The sequence below is a fragment of the Balaenoptera acutorostrata genome, chromosome 1 (genome assembly GCF_949987535.1).
Source record: "Balaenoptera acutorostrata chromosome 1, mBalAcu1.1, whole genome shotgun sequence".
NCBI lineage: Eukaryota > Metazoa > Chordata > Mammalia > Artiodactyla > Balaenopteridae > Balaenoptera > Balaenoptera acutorostrata.
The window spans coordinates 115986020-116008703 of NC_080064.1; the positions used below are offsets into that span (position 1 = coordinate 115986020).

The 22684-nt window shown below is 43.5% G+C and overlaps 1 protein-coding gene across 1 annotated transcript; it reads left to right on the forward strand.

The window, feature by feature from the left end:
- Positions 1–2435: 2435 nt before the first annotated feature.
- LOC130709067 (Fc receptor-like protein 2) lies at positions 2436–21525 on the forward strand. The gene is given in 8 exon segments (XM_057554980.1): positions 2436–2441; positions 3856–3876; positions 6639–6746; positions 6748–6835; positions 8121–8408; positions 9159–9443; positions 12759–13079; positions 21443–21525. Coding segments are annotated over 8 exon segments (1200 nt in total).
- Positions 21526–22684: the final 1159 nt, after the last annotated feature.

The window sequence follows — 22684 nt, forward strand, 5'->3', positions numbered from 1 at the left end:
CCGAGTCAAGTTCCTAAAGCTGCCAACCTCATTCTCCTCGAGGTCGGGTGGGCATGTTCTGTTTTCCGTTAGTACGGTCAGTTTGGCTGCTGTCTTTGTTCCCTCCATTGGCCTGGAGGACATTACAGCATATATAGAAGTTCTTACAAAGTTCACCCAGCAAGGCTTAAATGACAGCCAGCAAAGCCTGTCCTTACCAAACACTGAAATGCTCTCAATGTAGGAGAAAAGTTGCTCTCCAAAATAAAATAGCCTTGAACATTATTATTGCCTCGCAAGGAGAAACCTGGTACCATGATCCAAAAAGTGTTGTATGTTCAGAGCTGAATCTGCTAATGTTATCATCTTTAAATCATATAAAAACACAAGTAAACAAACATCCTGAGTGATCGGACCCCCAGCCTAGGGGACTTAGTAAATCAGTGGTTTGTATCATGGGGCTCTTAGTGGAAAAAACTGTTACTTATTTTAGGAATCCTTATCTGGATCTGTGTTTGCTGTTACAGGTGGCCGTATTACTGCTGTGGTATCTGACTCTGGTGCAGCCAGATAACCGCTAAATGAGCCACCTCCACGCTGGTGAGACCCCTTGCTGACCACTCAGGGCACATTGTGGGAGAGGGGGCTGTGTGAAGTTGTAAGAGTCGATCACGAGGGGTAAAATGTTGGAGGAAATAACCAGAGCACATGACTGCCACTTGACCCAAGAACCGGACCCGGACAATCGTAGGCGCCCCACCTCCTCCCTGTGTTCCCACAGTGGGAGCCATTTTCAAGGACACAGCCTTTGAGAGAGCAATGTGTTCTTGAGACTCTCTTGACAGTATATGTGCCTACACCCAGTTAAGGCCTCTAAATAATCCCACATACCGCGGAGCAACTAGGCCCGTGAGCCACAACTACTGAGCCTGCGCGTCTGGAGCCTGTGCTCCGCAACAAGAGAGGCCGCGATAGTGAGAGGCCCGCGCACCGCGATGAAGAGTGGCCCCCGCTTGCCGCAACTGGAGAAAGCCCTCGCACAGAAACGAAGACCCAACACAGCCATAAATAAGTAAATAAATAAATAAATAAATAAATAAATAAATAAAGATATCTAAATAAACTCAAGATATGGTGGGTAAGGGCAAAAATCACTCACTTGTGGCCACCCAAGACAAGCCTCGTGAGTAAGTTGCCTTGCTTATTAAACCTGTCACATACCCGTGTGGAGTGGTCTACCTCTTTCTTTGGTCTCTCCTTGCCCTCCATGTACAGGGGCCATTTGTGAGCCAACAAATTGCTAGTGAAGAAGAGTTCATTTGCCTTGTTTATTCCATTGTCAATATTCCTCCCTAGTGTGGCTGACTGAGGATGATCAAGGTGCTCAGTTTTGCCTCACGCAAATATCTTCTTGGTCTCATCTCAACAACCCCCACATTGACAGTATCAGGTGGGGAACATGGAAAAAGAAAGGTTTTTGCTGGGAAGGAGCTTCTAATGCTGCTATAACCTTTTTTCCCCCCATTTAGGTCTACACTAGTTACTCTCGATTTGAGCCACTCTCACCCCACCCCAGACCCATGCTCTGCCCTTCTCTGCTGCTCTGTACCCTGGGATGCTGACCCCTGCAGACGGCATCAGCCAGCCTCTCTGGTGTAGAGTTGGACTCCATCAGTAGGAGGTGCTAAGGGGAGACCAGGCAGCAAGGTGAGGCCAGGACATTCTCCCCCTCCCTCTCGGTTTCAGTGTCTCATCTCCAGCAGTAGTTTCATCCTTCCACAGTCACAGCTCCACCTGGCGGCCCCTCCTTGGTGACTCCAGTTCTCACTGGGCTCTTGTAACTCTCCTTCCTCCCCTTGCTTCTTCACGCTGCTTCTTCAGCTGAAACAGTGTCCCACTGTGACTGGCCTCGGGGTGACCCATCATGTTTAGTTTGTTTTTTCAACCCTGTCCCCATCTCTGTGAGTCAGTCCTTTCATTAAAGTCCCTTCTTTTAAGCACTAGGCTGATTCTATTTCCAGCCTGATATAAGAGCTCTCTTTCAAAATTTATTCTTGAACTTTGGAGTGTGAGGAGACAGATGTGACCTGTCCTGTGTGTGTTAAATCTCTTCAGACCACTGTAAAGTAATTTGGGGCTAATGCCTCAAGGTTAATACCATAGAGTGTATTACTTCTTCCATTCTGCTTGTACCCGTCTGGAACATCTCATGGGCAGGGATGACTTGGGTTGGGCAGAATTTGTATCTTCCTGAGTCCCTGGACTACATAATACCAACTAATATCATCCTAATCCACCATTATTTTTAACAAATGCTTATTTATTTCTTCATGTGGTATGGGCAGATCTCCAAAGAGCGGCATCCATGAAGTGTTAGCGTAGTGTCACAATATTAGGAATTGCATAACAGACCATGCATTCTGAGTAGTAAGGGGGCTTTCCCTTTGAAAGAGACCATGCAGGTAATTTGAATTTTAGCAGGTACAGAACTAAATCAGCAAAGTCAAAACAAGTTGGAAAGCTTCCCTAGAGGGACTTTAGCTATAAGGTGAAGACATCTTACATTTTAAGGAGAATTTCTAATCAATACACACATATCTGAGAAACTCTGTAAAGAAGAACATTTATTTTCTCAGCATATGTGGGGCTGGGGGTGGGGACAATGCTGATTGTCAAACAGGGAGCTTTCCTACTTCCGTTTTTTCTGTTTCTATAAAATCCCTGCTGAACCACAGTGCCCAATCCCAGCTTCCCAGTCCATGGGGATAGTCTGTGGATTCTGCTCTAGGACCTGAGCTGCACCTGTCACTGGGAGAACTTCTTGCCTCCAACCTCATGTTGCTGTGGCCATTGCTTCTGGTCCTTGGTGGGTAGGATGCTGGAGCAGGATTTGGGGGCAGACAGGGCAGAACCACCTGTGACTGGGCATCCCAGAACCTCTTCTTCTTCTGCTGGGATGAGTAGGGATGGGCTTCAGCTTCTTACTCAGGACCGATAGGTAATATGCAGATGGGTACTGAGCAGAGCAGGGTTCCCAGGAAAAACAAAGTACTGTGAGTTTCTTTTCCAAATACTAATGTCTTCTCCCTTTGTTTAATAACCATTTCGACTTTGATCTCTAGGAAAATTGGAAAACTTCTTAAAAGGACATCAAAGGAATTTTCTGTTCACGTAAATTCTATTTCTAGCCCATTTAAATCCTACTCTGCCCCCAACCCCACTTCCACTTCAAGCTACTACATTTTTGGCTAAGCTCTAACTTTCCTAGACTTAAATTTTGGAGAGGCTTCAAAGATGATGAGATGAGATTGTGGTTTTTGCTGAATAATATGACTCTTGTATATGGATGCAAATACAGTACTAGATGTAAACAGGGGAAAAGGGAGAAACAGTGTCAACTAGATGTGAGAGGACACCTCCATTTCCTTCCTGGCCCTTCCTGGCTTGTGTGTTGCCACCAGGCAGGCAAAATATCTCAAAAAAAAAAAAAAAAAAAGTCTTAAAAAGAGAAGGTGGAAGAGGAGAAAATAAATCACAAAACTTCTGAGATTTTACCTACAAAATAACCAACTTCTGGTAAGTGAGATGGACTGTATTTATAAACTGTGGGTCTTACAAAACAAGTGTTTGATTCTACGAGAGTGTTGCTTGCGAGTCAGGGAAGAAGGAAAGATGGAGGGGAAAAATAGGAGGGAAAATAAAGACAGGAACTGAGGGAGGGAGGATAGAAGGGAAGGGAGGATGGGGGTAGAGGGAAGAAGGGATAGAAAGAAAGGGGAGAAGAGAGTTGTTGGGAAGGTTCTTAGAGGGTTATAACTTTTTAAAAAAAGATCTTTATCCTGGTCCTGTGGTAACTCTCTGACTCTTCTCTCACAGCTCCTCTCAGGGTGCAGTCAGGTGAGTTACTTGCTTTTTCGTTCTTTTCAGTCTCTGGGAATCATACTTATTCTTCCATGCAAGGGAGGTACCGCCTCTCCCAGCCTCCCAGGGATCAGGGCCTGGACTGGCGTAAAGAGAGCAGGAGGCCAGTGTCTCACCCTAGTCCCAGCCAGGGCAGGAATACTCCAGTGTCACATTCATCTTTGTTACCTGCCTGCTTGATGGGAGAAAGACCCTACCCTGACCCTCCAAGGCAATGAATTCTTTTCCCTTTACTGTTAAGCCCTGGGACAGGAAAGAAGTTAACTGTGAAGGAAAAGCAAACAATGCAATGCACTGTTGGGAAAATGTTCTCCTGGTTCTGGCCACAGGAGCTCAACGGCTTCCACCAGAAGCACTGGAGGCAGTGATGGAAAAATATTTATAACAGAGAGAAAACCAGTGGGCTAGGGAGATGCTCTGCATCAAACAAGAACTTCCCTCAGTCTTTTATTTGGATTGCAAACTACCTGTGCCTAACTTGTTTTCCTTCCTTTCCTTTTTTTTAAATTAGAATTCTAACGTAATGAAATAAAGAGGAAAGCTTTGTTTTATATTAGACTGGAAAGTTACATTTTCTTCCTGAATCATTCCTTTGAGAGAGTATTCATTCTATTATAGGGAGGAGAAGTGATACTTATAAATCTAGTACTTTTATGTCTGATGATATAAATTACATTATATCTAACATAATTTTAAGCAAGAGTGTTCTTAACACATTAGAGGGTCTCTGAATCAGCCCCATAGGATCCAGTGAACGCCCTGAAATCATGGTAAAATGTGTGCATATGTACAATTGTACCTTCCTCTAGGGAAAGGGTCTGTAAGTAATATGTCAACGTTAAAGGCCACTTATGGTCCAATCCTTGTTCCAGGCTCAGTGTAACCTGGAGTCATCATTTCTTATTCTCTCTTGCCCTGTCATTATTACCAAGTTGGTCACATAAATCTTATTTCTCACGTGTTTCTTTAATCAAATAGATTTCATCTCTATAATCTTTACTGGAAAACTTGCCCAGTCTCAGTGTGGAGGAAGAAAACTTTTGGCCTCCAAGAGGGCTTAAGACTTCTTTTTTCTTTATCAATATTTATGCCCCCTTGCCCTCCACCACAACCTCCTAGTCTAATGGTGGAACTTTCAAAGTGGCTAAAAAGTATATAGTAGTTGTCTCTGAACTTATTTGATCATTTTGCTCTATCAAGAAAAAAATTTTCAGCATGCACTTTAAATGTATTACATAGATATAGATCCCTATATTGATGGTGAATGTTGTAAAACATACACAAAAACAGAACATTTTGGGGCTTTCCTGGTGGTGCAGTTGTTAAGAATCTGCCTGCCAATGCAGGGGACATGGGTTTGAGCCCTGGTCCGGGAAGATTCCACATGCCACAGAGCAACTAAGCCCGTGTGCCACAACTACTGAGCCTGTGCTCTAGAACCCCCAAGCCACAACTACTGAGCTCACATGCCACAACTACTGGAGCTCACGCGCCTAGAGTCCGAGCTCCACAAGAGAAGCCACCTCAATGAAAAGCCCACATGCCGTAACGAAGAGTAGCCTCCGCTCCCTGCAACTAGAGAAAGCCACACGCAGCAATGAAGACCCAATGCAGCCCAAAAAAGTAAATAAATTTAAAAATTTTTTAAAAACACGGAAAATGTTTTAATGAGGAAAGATGAGACAATGTTTAATATAATATGAAAGCTCTAAATGCTTTTTCTCCACCTCCTTATGGATCGCACTTTGCATGTTTTTAAAATTGAAGTATAGTTGATTTCCTATTTTCTGTTAGATTCTGGTTTTCAGCAGAGTGATTCAGTTATACATATATAACTGAATATATGTAACATATATATTCTTTTTCATATTCTTTTTCATTATAGGTTATTACAATATATTGAATATAGTTCCCTATGCTATATAGTAGGACCTTGTTGTTTATCTATTTTATATATAATAGTTTGTATCTGCCAATCCCAAACTCCTAATTTATCCTTCTCCCCCTTTCCCCTTTGGTAACCATAAATTTGTTTTCTATGTCTGTGGGTCTGTTTCTATTTTGTAAATAAGTCCATTTGTATCATATTTTAGATTCCTCATATAAGTGATATCATATGATATTTGTCTCTCTGACTTCACTTAGTTTGATAATCTCTGGGTCCATCCATGTTGCTGCAAATGACATTATTTCACTCTTTTTTATGGCTGAGTAGTAGTATTCCATTGTATATATTGTATTGTATATACGACATCTTCTTTATCCATTCATCTGTCGATGGACATTTAGGTTGCTTCTGTGTCTTGGCTATTGTAAATAGTGCTGCTATGAACTTCGGGGTGCATGTATCTTTTTGAATTAGAGTTTTCACAGATCCCACTTTGAAGACTGGATCTTGACACAATGAGAGAAGACCATGAGAGCTGGCACTCCTTCCCTCCACCATAAATTTGTGGCTGGAGGGGTGAGCTGGGCAGACAGCCTAAGCAAACCCTCTCAAGTCCAGTCTCTTTCTCCATTCCATTCCTTCACGTCTGACACCACCTCTGTTTTACACTGAAGGGGAATGATCCAAAGTTCAGGCCTGGGATTAAGATTTTTATGAGAAGAACAAACATTTTCTCTGTAATTCATCCCAATGTGCTACAATTCCAAAATGATTTTTAATAATTTCTAGCTCCATTGCCAACTGAAAAATTTCCCCCAAAAAAGCCCAAGGCTGTAGGGCTGGGCCACAGAGCAGTGTGGTGGCTGGCTATTTCTTCTTCAAGGATGGCCACACCCTGAGGTCAGACTGGCGCTCACCAGAGTTTTGGATCTCATCAATACGGAAGGAAGACTCAGGAGTATTACTGGTGTGAAGCGATGACAGCATCTCACAGTGTCTCAAAGCAGAGTCACCGATCCTATATACAAGTGCAGATTGAACATCAGCGCTGGACTGCCGGGCTGGGTGGGGCAGAGAAGAACAGTAGCTCCCACTCAGACCTGTGTTTGTCTTTTCAACTGTGCTTTCCACATCCCCGTGGTTGTGGGCTACAATGACACATCTAGGTTCTGCTTTATTACCTGCTACCATGGCATCATTTCCCGATAGCTTTGCTCTCCCTCTCAGAAAATAATCCCTCCCTGGAGCATTTATGTATGCCTAGCACTGAAGTATGCTCAGTGAACCAAGAGATAAATAAATCATGGTCTCTGTCTGCAGAGAATGACCCCCAACTAGGAGGCACATTTAACCCAGGTAGAGCCATGAAGGAACAAAGTGATGATGGTGATAATGATGATGAGATGATGATGATGATAGAAGCAACAGTAACGATCCCCAGCATTTATAAAAAGTTTACTAAATGCTAAGCCTGAACCCAAGCTGTTGTACTCAATTCAGAACCCCTCTGATGCTCAGAAATATTTGCAGAGGGGAAGACTTGTAGACAGTTTACCAAGTACTAGGAAGGCACTGCTCAGAGCAGTTTTATGTTTAGTCCTCACAGCAACCCTGTGAAGTAAGGTGAAAGTATCTGTAAAATGGATACTACTGTCATCCCCATTTTACACATGAGGGACTGAAAGCACAGAGCTGTTAAATGGCCTGCCCAAGGGAACCCAGCAAATAAATGACACAGCTGGAATTTAAACCCAGGCACTCTGGTACCAGTGTTTGCCCTTTTAACCACCTTGCTACATTTCCTACCTCAACCAGGCCCGTGGAGGGTGGTACCAGTAATAGCTACCATTTGCTGGACATCTCCCATGTAATGGGTTCTTTATACATCTTGTATCTTGTTTCATCTTCATGAGAACCCTAAGAAGTTGGTATGATTATCCACACTTTATCTTTGAGAAAACTGAGGATCAGAGAGATTAATTTATCTACCAAAATCATGCAATGAATAAGTGGCAGAGGTGGGTGGGGACTCCCCAGTCTGTCCCCCTCCCACCATACCCACTGTCCCAAGTTTATCTGGAGATCAGGACGGAGCAAGATCACTGTAGGCTGTGGGCATTAGTGAAGGCTGATGAGTGTGGAGAAAGTGCAAGTTTGAATTTTTGGCTTGTTCGGTAGTAGGGTGATCCTTCCTGAAGGCCCTCAGCATACACCTCCCCGATAAAAAATACGCCTCTGCTGAAACCTTCTACCAGCTCCACCTGCCATAACGCTCAGCAGGTGGTAACAGCCTCCACATCAGGCCCTCACCTGCCCTCTTATGTTTACACAGGAATCCCCGTGTCTGGCGTGTTCCTGGAGACCCAGCCCCAGGGGGACCAGGCGGTCGAAGGGAAGATGCCGGTCCTTGTCTGCTCTGTGGCTGAAGGCACAGGGGACACCACATTCTCCTGGCACAGAGAGGACACGAGGGAGAGTTTGGGGCAGAAAAGTCAGCGTTCCCAGAGAGCAGAGCTGGAGATCCCTGTTATCAGGGAGAGCCACACAGGGGGCTACTACTGCACAGCTGACAACGGCTATGGCATCATCCAGAGCGAGGCGGTGAACGTCTCCATGAGAAGTAAGTAGCACTCTCCTAATTAGCCAGAGAGTCCCAACTGGGGTCAGTTTCCTTCTGTGGCAGTGAGGATGGTCCAAGGATGATACGGAACAGGGCCGTGAAGAGGTTAAGAAGCCATCTGGGGCTTCCCTGGTGGCGCAGTGGTTGAGAATCTGCCTGCCAATGCAGGGGACACGGGTTCGAGCCCTGGTCTGGGAAGATCCCACATGCCACGGAGCAACTGGGCCCGTGAGCCACAACTACTGAGCCTGCGCGTCTGGAGCCTGTGCTCCGCAACAAGAGAGGCCGCTATAGTGAGAGGCCCGCGCACCGCGATGAAGAGTGGCCCCCACTCGCCGCAACTGGAGAAAGCCCTCACACAGAAACGAAGACCCAACACAGCCAAAAATAAAAATAATAAATAAATAATAAATTAAAAAAAAAAAAAAAGAAGCCATCTGAACATGCTAGGATTGTTACCGTCATGGTGGTGGCGGCGGTGGCAGTGGCTATGGTGGCAGAAGAGCTAAAGGAGGATGACACGGGGAGACAGGAGGCAGGCTACGTGGCACGGCCAGAGGCACACGCTCCAGAACTTATCAAAGCTCTACGGGAACTGTCTCTGCAGTGTTAGATCAGGAGGTGCGACAGCGGGAAGGAATCCCTGGGGCTCGAGGGATACTGTGTGGACACTTGGGTGAGGATGGAGTGGGTTATAAGTCTGTGCCGGCACAAGAGACCCTCTTTGATGGACCGTCCTCCCTTTATCAGTTCCAGTGTCACATCCTGTCCTCACTTTCTGTACTTCTGGGGCCCAGGTCTTCACTGGGGACGTGGTGGAGCTTTGCTGTGAGGACAAGAGAGCATCTCCCCCCATCCTATACCGGTTTTGTCATGAAAATGTCACCCTGGGGAGCACCTCGGTGCCTTTCGGAGGAAGGGCATCCTTCAACCTCTCTCTGACCACAGGGCGTTCTGGGAACTACGCCTGCGAAGCCGACAACGGCCTGGGGGCCCAACGTCACGGGAAGGACATGTCCAGCGTCTCCTTCCACAGTACTAGCTGCCATTATGCCAAACCATGGCTTGTGCGTCCTTTCCATGGATTTTCCTCTCCCTCAGGGAATCGAAGCTAGCCTAGAGAGGCTGTCAGCTCTCCCAGCCTCTCCTTCTCATTGGTCTAAACAACAGCATCACTGGCCTTCCTGTTTCCCTGCCACTTACCTCATCAGATAGGTGTGAAATAGGTACTGTACTAGGATCAAGGCAGTACTGGAAGTGGGGTAAGTGTACACTCAGAGCTGTCAGCGAGCAAGGAGTTACAACCAAACCTTGTAAAGACTTAAGGAAAAAGTAGAAACCCCATGAACAAACCAGATTCTCAGATTCAAAACTTTACTAGGATTATCTCATTTAATCTCCATTAACAACTCTCATTTTACTAATGAGGAAACAAAATTTATAATAAGTAACTTGCCCACCGTCACACAGCTAATAGGTGCAAAGATAGAACTTTAGGCTAGGGCTACAGAATTGAAAAACTTTGCTCCCTGCCACTATTTTAATATGATGGTTATATAATTTTTTTCCCTTTAATTTATTATTGTGGAGAAGTGCATTAATAGATTTCCTAATATGGAACAATTATTGAATTCCTGCTATAAACCCTTCTTAGTTGTTATATCATCATAGGTAGCAGCTACATACAACTTACTAATATTTATTTCAAATGTTTGCATCTTTATTTAAAAGTGAGTTTTATTTTTTGAACTAGTTTTGGTTTCAGGGATAGGTTAGCCTCATAAGAATGTTTTCAGAGGTTTTCCATATTTTCTGTGACCTGCAGCTTAAAACCATATTGGAATTATCTGCTATTTGATAAGTCTTTGGAACTAGCCCAAACAACATTCTGAGCCTGTTAGATCTTTACCTCCATTGTCAAATCTTCTTTTTTATTAGTCTCCAAATTTTCTATCCTTTGTTAAAACAATTTGGATGATTTTACCCAAATTTAACACATAGTATTCTCATCGAATTTTCAGACAGCCTTTATAGATGTGATTATGCTCTCTTCTCATTTCTGGTTTGTGTGACCCCTTTCTTAATCATATTTGCCAGAGGTTTGTCTTTATTCCTCTTTTTAAAGAGCCAGGTTTGTTTTTTTTATTCAAATCTATTTGGTGTTTGGTTTTCTAATTCATTTATTTCTCCTTTATCTTCAGTATATCTTTCTTCCTTTTTAAGTTTATTTTATGTCGTTCTTTAATGTCTTATTCATTTTTCATCTTTATTTGTTTCCTAATAAATGCATTTAAAACTGCATGGTTTCTTCTCAGTACCATTTTATCTCATCCTACAAGTTGTTTTTTTTTTTTTTTTTTAACTTTTGGGTTTTATTTATTTATTTATTTATGGCTGTGTTGGGTCTTCGTTTCTGTGCGAGGGCTTTCTCTAGTTGCGGCAAGTGGGGGCCACTCTTCATCGCAGTGCGCGGGCCTCTCATTATCATTGCCTCTCTTGTTGCGGAGCACAGGCTCCAGACGCGCAGGCTCAGCAATTGTGGCTCACGGGCCCAGTTGCTCCGCGGCATGTGGGATCTTCCCAGACCAGGGCTCGAACCCGTGTCCCCTGCATTGGCAGGCAGACTCTCAACCACTGCGCCACCAGGGAAGCCTGCATCCTACAAGTTTTGATGTATAATATTTTTATTTGTTTAATTTCCAAAGCATGTGAAACATGTTTCACATATTTATTTTATAACGAGACAATTTCTTATGAATACATTTTTATCCTCTATTTTATTAATTTCTTATAGATTTCTTTTTTAAAAACTTTTCATTATAGATTTTTTTTATTATCCTTGTATTAAATTTTATCAAAGAATATGGTCTGCATAATTTTTACATTGGGGATTTACTGAGAATTTCTTTATGACCTAGCACACAGTCAACAGTTTTCTAAATACTATAAATGGAATTTGAAAAGAACGTGAATTTTCTGTTTAGGATATACAAAGTTCAGTATTTATTTTTTTATTAAATTAAGCTAGCTGCTTGATTTATTCAGTTTCTATAGAGTCTTACATATGTTTGCTCTTTTTAGTCTATTAATTTTTGAGAATCATATTCACATTATTACCTATAATTCTTTTAAATTTAGCTTTTTACAGAGGCTTTGCCAAGAACTTGGTAATTGACTGTGTAAGATGTGGCATTTTGGTTGTTAATGACAGAAATCCCATACAAAAGGGCTTGGTCCAAAACAAAAAAAGAAATGAAGTTGTTGGGAGGGGTCAGGTATGGACATGGCCTAATGTGCAACTGGCCAAGCATTCTGTCTTTGCCTCCCCTCTTCCCCCTGCATTTCTCCATTAGCTTAATTCTCAGACAGGCAAAGCTGGCCACTGACATCTCCAGGCTTATATCCCTCCTTTCTGCTAGATATCCCAGAGAAAAGAGTCTCTTTACACATTACTCCAGTTTAAAAAACAAAAACCAAATAAATAAGCAGAGATTAGGGATTGACCGGTCTGTGTGATGTGTTCACCCCTTTCCTTCTGCAGAGAACATGAGCCTGTGATTGGTGAAGTCAGTAACAGCGTGGAGCAAAAGAAAACTGAGTAACTCAATTGACCTATTCTAGGCCTTTCCCTATTCTAAGCCTCGGTGTCCATTTCTGGGAAAGATCTAGTTCTAACCTCCTCTTTTTCTAAGATCTTTCTGAGCTCATATGAATCAAACCATAAGTCTCTATGTGCCCATATTCCTTTGTTTTCAGAAAGCAAAAACTTTTTCTAGGCGTCTTTGAGTGAGGGCCTTAGGTGGGGTGGGATGCTCTTAGGAGATGGTAATAGCATGGGATAGAGCAAAGCTCTGTGGTTCCCAACTCAGCAAGTCCCCTACCCCCACACCACATATCACCACCACTATCAAACAACCTCTCTTAACACTGGGAACTGCCCTAAGAGGACATTTCTTTTTTTTTTTTAATTAATTAATTAATTTATTTTTTTGGCTGCATCGGGTCTTCGTTGCTTCCTGAGGGCTTTCTCTAGTTGCAGTGCGCGGGCTTCTCGTTGCAGTGCGCGGGCTTCTCATTGCGGTGGCTTCTCTTGTTGCGGAGCACGGGCTCTAGGCGTGCAGGCTTCAGTAGTTTTGGCACACAGGCTCAGTAGTTGTGGATCGTGGGCTCTAGAGTGCGGGCTCAGTAGTTGTGGCACACGGGCTTAGTTGCTCCGTGGCACGTGGGATCTTCCCGAACCAGGGCTCGAACCCGTGTCCCCTGCATTGGCAGGCAGATTCTCAACCACTGCGCCACCAGGGAAGCCCAAGAGGACATTTCTGAATGCGCTCTGACCCCTTCTGTTTGCAGAACATCCACCTAAAATCCGCTTGGTGAATGGTGCCCACCACTGCAACGGGCGGGTGGAGGTGGAAAAGGAAGGTCGCTGGGGCACCGTGTGTGATGACGGCTGGGACATGAAGGATGCGGCCGTGGTGCGCCGGGACCTGGGCCGTGGAGCAGCCAAGCACACACCTGCAGGCATGTTGTATCTGCCAGTGGCAGAAGAGGACCGACCTGTATTTATTCAGGTAGCCCTGTGCAATGGGACAGAAGAGGCCCTGGCTGGATGTGAACAGGCTGAGACCTTTGACTGTGGGCACGATGAGGATACAGGCGCAGTGTGTGAAAGTGGGTGTTGGCAGGGCCTGGGGCATGGGAACTGGCTTAGCCCCCTCCGAGGCCCTTCTCTATGCTGCCTCCAATCCACCTTGATACTCACCATCGCCCCTGCCACCTTTAGAACCACTCACCCATTCTACACTAGCATGTGGTCAAGACAACACCGTTAGTTCATATTAGGTAGTCCAGAATTATAAAGGACTCTCTTATGCATGCTATTATTAGCCTGTATCTGCCACCTCAAAAGATAAGATGTTGGCATTTTCACAGCCATGAGTTTGGCCATAATACCAGGAAAATAATTATGAAACCATAGAATTACACAGTTTGAGTGATTTTAATCCGGGTCACACTGCTTATATTGTTCTATAATCCCAGCAGCTCTTCTGCATTCTCTCCCCTAAACAACTCTACTCATCAAAATGAATCCCAGAATAGAAGGAGCACTGGGTGGGGAAGATCCAGGTGCTCCTTCTCTCTCCAGATCCTGATGGGACGGGGGTGGGGGATGGGAAGGACATTGGAAAGACTCTGGGTCCATCAAGGAAACCAGGCCACAAACTGAGGGTGGAAGTGAAATAAAGCAAGCCCACTGCAGATCCCAAAGCCTCTATAACACTTGTGACTAGAGCAGAAGCCAGTGGGACTGCTCCCTCAGGCCCAGCCGCAGACCCTATCTCTGGCGGAGCACCCCAGTCCCCTGGGCCAGGAGCGCAGAAGCAGCCCTTGAGAGGTGGTGAAAAGTAGGGTCTTTAGAACTATTGAGCCCATGCCCCGTTTTAGGAGCATCTAAAGGCCTGTGGCTCATTCAGGGAAATGAATCAGCTTTGGAAACCGGAAGGGATTCAGGATTTATAGTCAGCTATGCAGAGCTTGAGACCTGCCTGCCTCACCCACTTACCAGCCACAGAAGCAGCAAACTTCTCTGAAGCTCATTATCTCTGTCAGAAAAGTGGGACAATACCTGGCCCAGCTTCCTCACAGAGCTGGGACAAGATTGAACACTCATCACGCATAGAGACCTTTTGGAAAGAGCAAAGTCCAGGAAGAAGCCCCAGGGCCTGCTCCAGCTTACTGATTTGGGATGGTCTCCATGAGAGGGACAGGTCTGGGGCTCAGGTTTGGCCTTCTTCCTTATACTGGGCCTCACCTCTCCAGGGAGACCCCATGAGTTTGTCCAGAAAATCTCTTTTCAGATCTCCCTGTTCTTACCACCATTTTCCATTTTCTCTACAACATTCTGGCCTAGTTCTTTTTGAAGATATGGAGACTAGAGACTGGAGACTGAAGAGGCCTCAGATTCTCTCCTTTTTGGCCTCCCAGGCCTGGTTGGTCCAACAGTTCTGGACAGACCTTAATGCTTTACCTGCAGCTCCGTTGCAGCTCCCCTCAACAGGACTCTAAATTGCTCTTCTGAGCCAAAGTTTCACCTGTGCCTGCATCTGGGGCAAAATCCAGTTCCCAAAGAAGCCAAGCTTGAAGAAATTCTCCCTCCATACTGACACCTTGGCCCTAGCCCTGGCTTTTCCAGTCTCTTCCAGAACTGCCTGGGGATCCCAATACTACTTCCTTGGGCAGATGTAGCAGCTCCTGAGGTGAAATAAGCAAGGAATTAATTGAGATGGGCCCTACATCTGATGGTAGACATGTGGGCATATAAAACAGACAAAACAAAAGAAAATGTGGGGATTTCCCTGGTGGTGCAGTGGTCAAGAATCCGCCTGCCAATGTAGGGGACATGAGTTCGAGCCCTGGTCCAGGAAGATCCCACATGCCGTGGAGCAACTCAGCCCATGCGCCACAACTACTGAGCCTGCACTCTAGAGCCTGCGTGCCACAACTACTGAAGCCCGTGGGCCTAGAGCCCGTGCTCCGCAACAAGAGAAGCCACCGCAATGAGAAGCCCGTGCACTGCAACAAAGAGTAGACACCGCTTGCCGCAACTAGAGAAAGCCCATGCGCAGCAACAAAGACCCAATGCAGCCAAAAATTAAAAATAAATAAAAATAAATAAATAATTTTTTAAAAATAAATTAATTAATTAAAAAAAAGAAAAGAAAATGTGGGTACAGTATTTAATTTTGTTTCCAAGTGACTTGGGAAGAAACTAGGTCCTAAATAATTTCTTTTTAAAATATTTTCTTAAATTACAAATATAAAGCATATTATAAAAAGAATAGTATACAAAAAAGAAAATGAAAATTAGCCAAAATTTTAATACTCAGAAGTAACTGCTGTTAATATTCTGATAATTCTAAAATGTTCTATGAATATATAAATATATATGAATGAGTATATGTGTTTTTATATTTTATACATATATATGTGTGTGTGTGTGTGTGTGTGTGTGTGTGTGTGTTTTCACAAAAACTGACCTCTCAGGAGAATCTTGTCCTACCCGGTTATGTGGAAATTTTCTTGCCCTTTTGGAAGTCTGAGATCTTCTGCCAGCATTCAGTAGATATTCTGTGAGAATCATTCCACATGTATCAGTAGATGTAGTTTTGATGTGTTTGTGGGAGGAGGTGAGCTTCATGTCCTACTACTCAACCATCTTGATTGCTCCCCTCAGGAGAATGTTGATTCATAAGGTCTTTTATTCTGCTGAGTATCTTGATTGGATTTGGGTGTGCAAACTGAAGAAAAGGAAAAAAGCCACGTGTTCCATGATGTAACCCATCCTGTGAGCCTCCCAAAACTTCAGTAGTGTCTATGTCTCAAAAAATATTTGAGTGGGTGTTTTCTTTTAGAAATTTGTAACTAAGTTTTGAATCTTAGTGGATATGGGAAGAAGAAAACTGAAAATATATATTCCTTCATTAACAGTTTTCCTAATAATGAATAATTATCACAATCTTACCTGGCTGTGACATATATTAATATCTTACTGAATCCAATTTGATAGTATTGATATCTTATGTAAAACTTTCACATAGATATTCATAATGAGGATTTCTCTGTAGCTTTTTATGCTTTCTTTGAAAAGCTTTGATCAATGCTGTGCTGGTTTCTTTTTTTTTTTTGAATTGTATTTTATTTGTTTTTTTATGCAGCAGGTTCTTATTAGTTTTCCATTTTATACATATTAGGGTTTCTTATTATTTTGGAAGTTTTCTTTCTCTGTGATTGCTCAAAAAATTTTTAAATACTACTAAATTTGTCTTTTCCTTGAAGACTAATTAATATTAGTGTGTGAAACCATCTGGCTTGATATGTTTGTACATGTGGCTCCTAACAATGTTCTCATTGTTTTTCATGATTATTGTTCTGTTTATTTAACTGCCTCTACTTGCAAAAAAAAAAAAAAAAAAAGTAATTTATATTTTTTAGAAAGTCATCCATTTAATGTAGGTTTTCAAAAGTTGTGTATTTACTCATTGTCCCCTTTCTTTTTTTTTTTTTTTTAATTTATTTTATTTATGGCTGTGTTGAGTCTTCGTTTCTGTGCGAGGGCTTCCTCTAGTTGCGGCAAGCGGGGGCCACTCTTCATTGCGGTGCGCGGGCCTCTCACTGTCGTGGCCTCTCTTGTTGCGGAGCACAGGCTCCAGACGCGCAGGCTCAGTAGTTGTGGCTCACGGGCCTAGTTGCTCCGCGGCATGTGGGATCTTCCCAGACCAGGGCTCGAACCCGTGTCCCCTGCACTGGCAGGCAGCCTCTCAACCACTGAGCCACCAGGGAAGCCCTGTCCCCTCTTTCTTGATCAGTCTGTTCAGTGGTGTATCTATTTTTCATAGAAAAGCTTTTGAGTTTATTCATATATTCTGTTGGCGTTTTTCTGTTTGTTTTATTCAGTAATGTTTGCTTTTATCTTAATTAGTTTTGTTGATATTTTCCTGTTCTTAATTTCAATGCTTAGTTCATTTCTTTTCATTTTTCCTTGTTGGTACTCTTTCCAATTGTTTAAAGACCAGTTTTAATCATATCCCATAAGTTTTGATAGGTAGTGTTTTGATTATAATTATTTTCAAGTCTGTAATATCAGTTTTATTTTCTTCTTTGACCTTGAAAGTTATTTAAAAGAGGGATTTTTTTAATCGCCTGATGAAAGGATTTTTCCCTTAATTTTGTGATTTTTAAAATAATTTGGGGCTTCCCTGGTGGCGCAGTGGTTGAGAATCTGCCTGCCAATGCAGGGCACACGGGTCCGAGACCTGGTCTGGAAAGATCCCACATGCCGCGGAGCAACTAGGCACGTGAGCCACAATTACTGAGCCTGCACGTCTGGAGCCTGTGCTCCACAACAAGAGAGGCCGTGATAGTGAGAGGCCCGCACACCGCGATGAAGAGTGGCCCCCACTTGCTGCAACTAGAGAAAGCCCTCACACAGAAACGAAGACCCAACACAGCCATAAATAAATAAATAAATAAATAAATAAATAAACCCAAAGTTAAAAAAAAAATCATATACTAAGAAAAGCAAAGAAAGGTATATCATGAAATTAAAAATAAAAAAAGAGAGATATTTAAGAACAATTACTGGGAGAGAATTCCCTGGTGGTCCAGTGGTTAGGATTCGGCTCTCTTACTGCCAGGGCCTGGGTTCCATCTCTGGTCGGGGAACTAAGATCCTGCAAGTTTCACAGCACAGCCAAATAATAATAATAATAATAATAATTTGATTGCTTTTATAGTTTTTAAAGGTTTTCTTTGTGACCTAAAATATGGTCAATTTTGGTAGATCATCTATGAGTACTTAAAAGAAAGTGAATTCTCTGTTACCAGAATCAGAAGTTCAATATATATTCATTAGGAACTTCTTATTAATCATATATCATTAGAATCATATGCACCCTTATTTTTTATCTACTTGATCCGCTGTGGGTCTACAGGCACCATTTGTTTTTGTCGTTGTGATTAAGTTTATTTCTCCTTCCATTTCCTGCAGTCCATGTGTCAAGTATTTTGATGGCATGATATTTAATTCCAAAGATTTATGAGGCTTAGAGCTTTCTCATATATTTTAGCCTTTTCTACTCTCATTCAGTGTTTTTTGCCTTCATATGTCTTTGTCCAATCTTTCACTTCTAACTCTGAGCAACTTTCCTTTAGATATGTCTCTTATATGTAGCATATAGGTTTTTTTGTTTTTGTTTTGGTTTTGGTTTTTAATTGATTTTATCCAAGTATGGTTGATTTACAGTGTTGTGTTAATGTAACATATTGTTTTTTGGTTTTGTACTGAATACAACATTTATTTTATTAACAGTTTGCTTTTTTATTCTATATTTTCTCTTCTTATTACTTCCTTCATTTTTGCGTTTGTTTTGTTTTCCTTCCTCTCTATTTTGTCACCTCTGGTGCCTAGTTAATTGCACTTCTCAGCTCATGCTCACTCCCGCTGTGGGGCCATACCTATTTTCTCTAGTTTTCCTTATTTACGGCCTTGTATCTTTAGTTGCTATTCTCATTCCTTAGCCTCTAATCATTCTAATATGTTTGATGTGTTTCCTTCACTTACATGTGTTGAATATTATTTTCCGTGAGCCTAAATTTTTTATTTACCTATGGTATTGCTCTGTTTTTCACTTGGTGCTATTTTTTGATCTACCCATGTTGCTGTGTGTACATCTAGTTCATTGCTCTTAACTTCTGCACATTATTTCACCACACTTTCCTTATCTAATCCCCCAGTGATGGACACCTAGATTATCCCCAACTTGTCACTACTGCAAACACTGACAAACTTCCTTTTTCATGTCCCACCAAGGACCTGTGTGAGAATTTCTCTGAATATATATCCAGGAGTGGGATTAATGCAACAAGTACTGCCAAGTGGCCCCCAAATTGCTACTGCCTCTATCGGTGCATGACCATCCCCTAACCTGACATCCCAAGTAACCCTTGGCTTAGTTAGTGCTTCAATTTTGCCAACTCAGTGGGCATAAAGAGAGATCTCACTGGCATTTTTGTTTCCATTTTTCTAATTATCACATGCTTGTTAACCTTCTGGGTTTCCTCTTCTATGAAATAACTGCTTGCTCATTTTTTAAACCTTTTTTTAATTGAAGTATAGTTAATTTACAGTGTTGCATTAGTTTCAGGTGTACAGCAAAATGATTCAGATATATATATATATTCAGATACTAGTAGTCTATGGAGGAGTTCAAGCACCAGATTCTTACAGATATGAGTAACCCAACTTTACTCCAGCTCCTGCAAAAAGGGCAGAGCTCCAGCAAAAGGCTGAAGAAAACCCCAGGAGCTTCACATTCTGGGGATAGAGGGAAAAAAGCCTCTGGCGTAGTGATGACTGGGAGAGAATGCAAAGGTCACTGGGTATGGGAAGAGAGTCAATAATCCCAGGCTCATATAAACAGTGTCAGAGGGACCAGTCAGCCAGACTGGGGCTGAGAAGAGGGAGACTGTATTTGTTTCTTCTTTTTCAGTTTTGATCTTGGAAACAGGGCTCTACTTGAAAGCAGATAGGTCCTGTCAGCCATCCTGGTCTCCTCTATTTCCCATCGGTGCATAAAACTGGGGAAGTTATCATGATATTACAGTAATCTCAAGATTTATAATTCCTCTGCATCCCTGTAACCTTGATCCTTCCAGTCAGTCAAACCACTAGGTATTTACCATAATTATGGGGATGGGGTGCCCATCAGCTGAACACAGAGGTTGTGGGGGTATGAGGAGTGATCCCTCCCGACACTAAGCTGGAAAACAATTGAGAGCCACCACTCACAAACCTGGAAAATTACAGAAGAGAGAGAGACAGTATAGACTGGAGCAGAGAGAAGACGGGGTCATGGCCACACTTGAAACACTTGGGCTTGAGATAAGTGTGGAAACATGAGAAGAAAGAGGGATTTATTGTCTTTGGGGTGTCCTTCAAATGAGGGTTAATGTCGTCCAATGTCCTCCCCCAGATCTACCCGATAAGCCCCCAGGCACATGCCCAATGATGTCACTGTAGCTGCTCACCCTGACCCTCCTAGGGAAATCAGAATTCCTGAAATGAGTTCTTGTTTCAGGAGGTCATATGTTCCTAAGCAAGGAGGTAAGAATTCCGCCCATCTCCACAGATATATGTTTAAAATCGCCTCTGATTTTGTGTAATGGATGCTGTGATACACCACCCAGATCCTCTGTCAGGAATGGAGGACTTATTCCCCCAGGTGCTGGGATTTCCACTGGCAGATAGCCTGCAGTCATCGGCCCTCTTGGGAAAGTGCCTTGGTCACTTTATTCAAGACACTTTCCTTTCCCACAGTAATGCATCCAATGGTTGATCATCAGTCACTGTGGTATAGAAGCAGGACCCCTTCACTCCAACTCAGGACCACTTTGAGAGAACATCCCAGCCCATGCTATCTATGGGGGCTGGCTGAGACCTTTGTGGAGACCGCTTCAAAGCCCAGCTTCAGCTTCTCCTTCTATACAAGCTTGCTTCCTCTGGCAATTTTTGACACTGAGATCACTTCCTGATAAATTTCCTACATGCTAATTTCCATGTCAAGGTCTGCTTCTCTGGAAACCCAACCTGTGACATCTTGTGCTCACCCAGTGAGCTCTGAACCTAGAGTGATAATTGAGTCCCAGCCCAGCTCCCTCCCCAGAGCAGGGGTAAGTTATTGAGAGAAGCTTGTTCTTGTCTTCTCAGTGAAAAAGAGAACCACATTCTCCTGGTGCACAGCAGGCAGAGAGAATTTCCAGGGAGGAGCACTCGGTACTTCCAGAGAGTGAACTGTTGTGAGGGAGAGTGATTCTGTGCAGCTGGGAATAGCCATGGCCATATTTTTAGGGGATGGGTAAATGTCACTATGAGAAGTACATTTGCATTCACTCATCTCAACCAGCAATTCCCAAACTAGGGTCATTGTCCCCAGAAGGATCATGAGAACTTTTCAAGGATGACCCAGAGACCAGTCCTATAGAACACATTTAGCTACTTTTTTTCTTTTTTCAGGCCACGCCGTGCAGCATGCAGTATCTTAGTTCCTCGACCAGGGATCGAACCCAAGGCCCCTGTATTGGGAGCACAGAGTCAACCACTGGACCACCAGCGAAGTCCACACTTAGCTACTTTACATGGCAGAGCCTATGAGATACCTTGCTACCTCCTTGGTGCTACTGTTATTATTTCTGGTGATGGTAACAAAAGGTACTGAAGGGCCCTGGGAAGATCGCCATGTGGAATTTATGGAAATCCAAGATCAGGAGGGTTGCACAGAAAAATGCTGTCCAAAATTCCTCATAAGAGCTCTAGGGGTGATTGCTCTGAACGTAAGGTCAGGACTGTGGGATGCTGTATATTAGGAATGGACTATTTGCCTACTCTAGCCCCCTTGAGTAGATGGAGAGATGGGACGGGGTATTTGTGGAAGCAGTGAGGCCTTTTCTAACAGCTCCTTTATCTCTGTCATCTCCAGATTCTCACTCTGCCATAACTATCAGGGCTCCTGGGATTCAGAATGACATGGGGGACATGGTGGAGCTTCACTGCCAGGCCTAAAGAGAGAGCCTCTCCCTCAATCTTGTATCAGTTTTATCATGAGGATGTCACCCCGGGGAGCATTTCAGCCCCTTTTGGAGAAGGACCATCCTTTGACCTCTCTCTGACCCAGAGCATCTGGGAACTACGCCTGTGAGGCTGACAAAGGCCCCAGGACCCAGTGCAGTGAGGCAGAGACACTTTTTGTCACTGGTTGGCTATCCCTGGGCCATGAGCCACGAGCCACTGACCTGACACATAATTTCTACCCTTGTGGCCCAAAACTACTGTCTGATTTGAGAGCATGTGGCAGTACCTCTGACAAGTTGCCCAAGTGAGAGATATCTAAGAACAAGATTTCTCAGTATAGTGATTCTACCTTGCGCACTCAAAAAGCTTTGGGCACTATGCTTCCTGTGTCATCGGGTCTCAGTTAAAGAAACAGAACCACTAGGCAATAGATAGACTAAAGAATATTACTGTAGGGATTTGGCATTACACAATTTTGGGAACTGTCAAACAGTCTATGGTTGTGTTGAAGATGGACTGGTTAAAGAGCTTTCTGTGTCTGGTGTGGCAGCCTGAAGTCCACAGAGCAGGCATTTAGGAGAAGCAAGGACACTCTGGAACCTGCACGAATGAGTAGCACCTATGAGAATGAGCTGAGACCTGCATTAGTCACTGAGAATTGCAAACCACTCACTTTGATGATGAGGTTGCCCTAGAGGAGAAGTCAGCACCCTTCATCACTAAGCTAGACATGAACGAGGCCCAGGAGTCAGAGAGCTGAAGGAGAAGATCTGGTAGGAGCTGAGCTGTAGGCTGCTGCCCCACACCAGCAAAGTGAGCTACTAGAGAGAGGACCACACAGGGCCTTGGGTACAGCTATGCCTCTCAAAGCAGAAAAAGAATAGAGAGCCACTACTTTACTTCCACCTTGTGAATCTTGCACAAATATCTCGTGTGGTCCACGCTTACGTGGAACTATGCAGGGGAGGGAATTCTGGGAAATTTAATTCCTTAACCAAGTTGACACAGTGCAAGTCTACCACACTTCCCATCCTTGCCCACTCCCCCTAACTGGGGAGGAAGCACGATATGATGGCAATATCATGCATTTTTTTAGTCAGACAGACTTGGATTCAAAATCCATCTCTACCAGACGTGTGTCTTTAGGAAA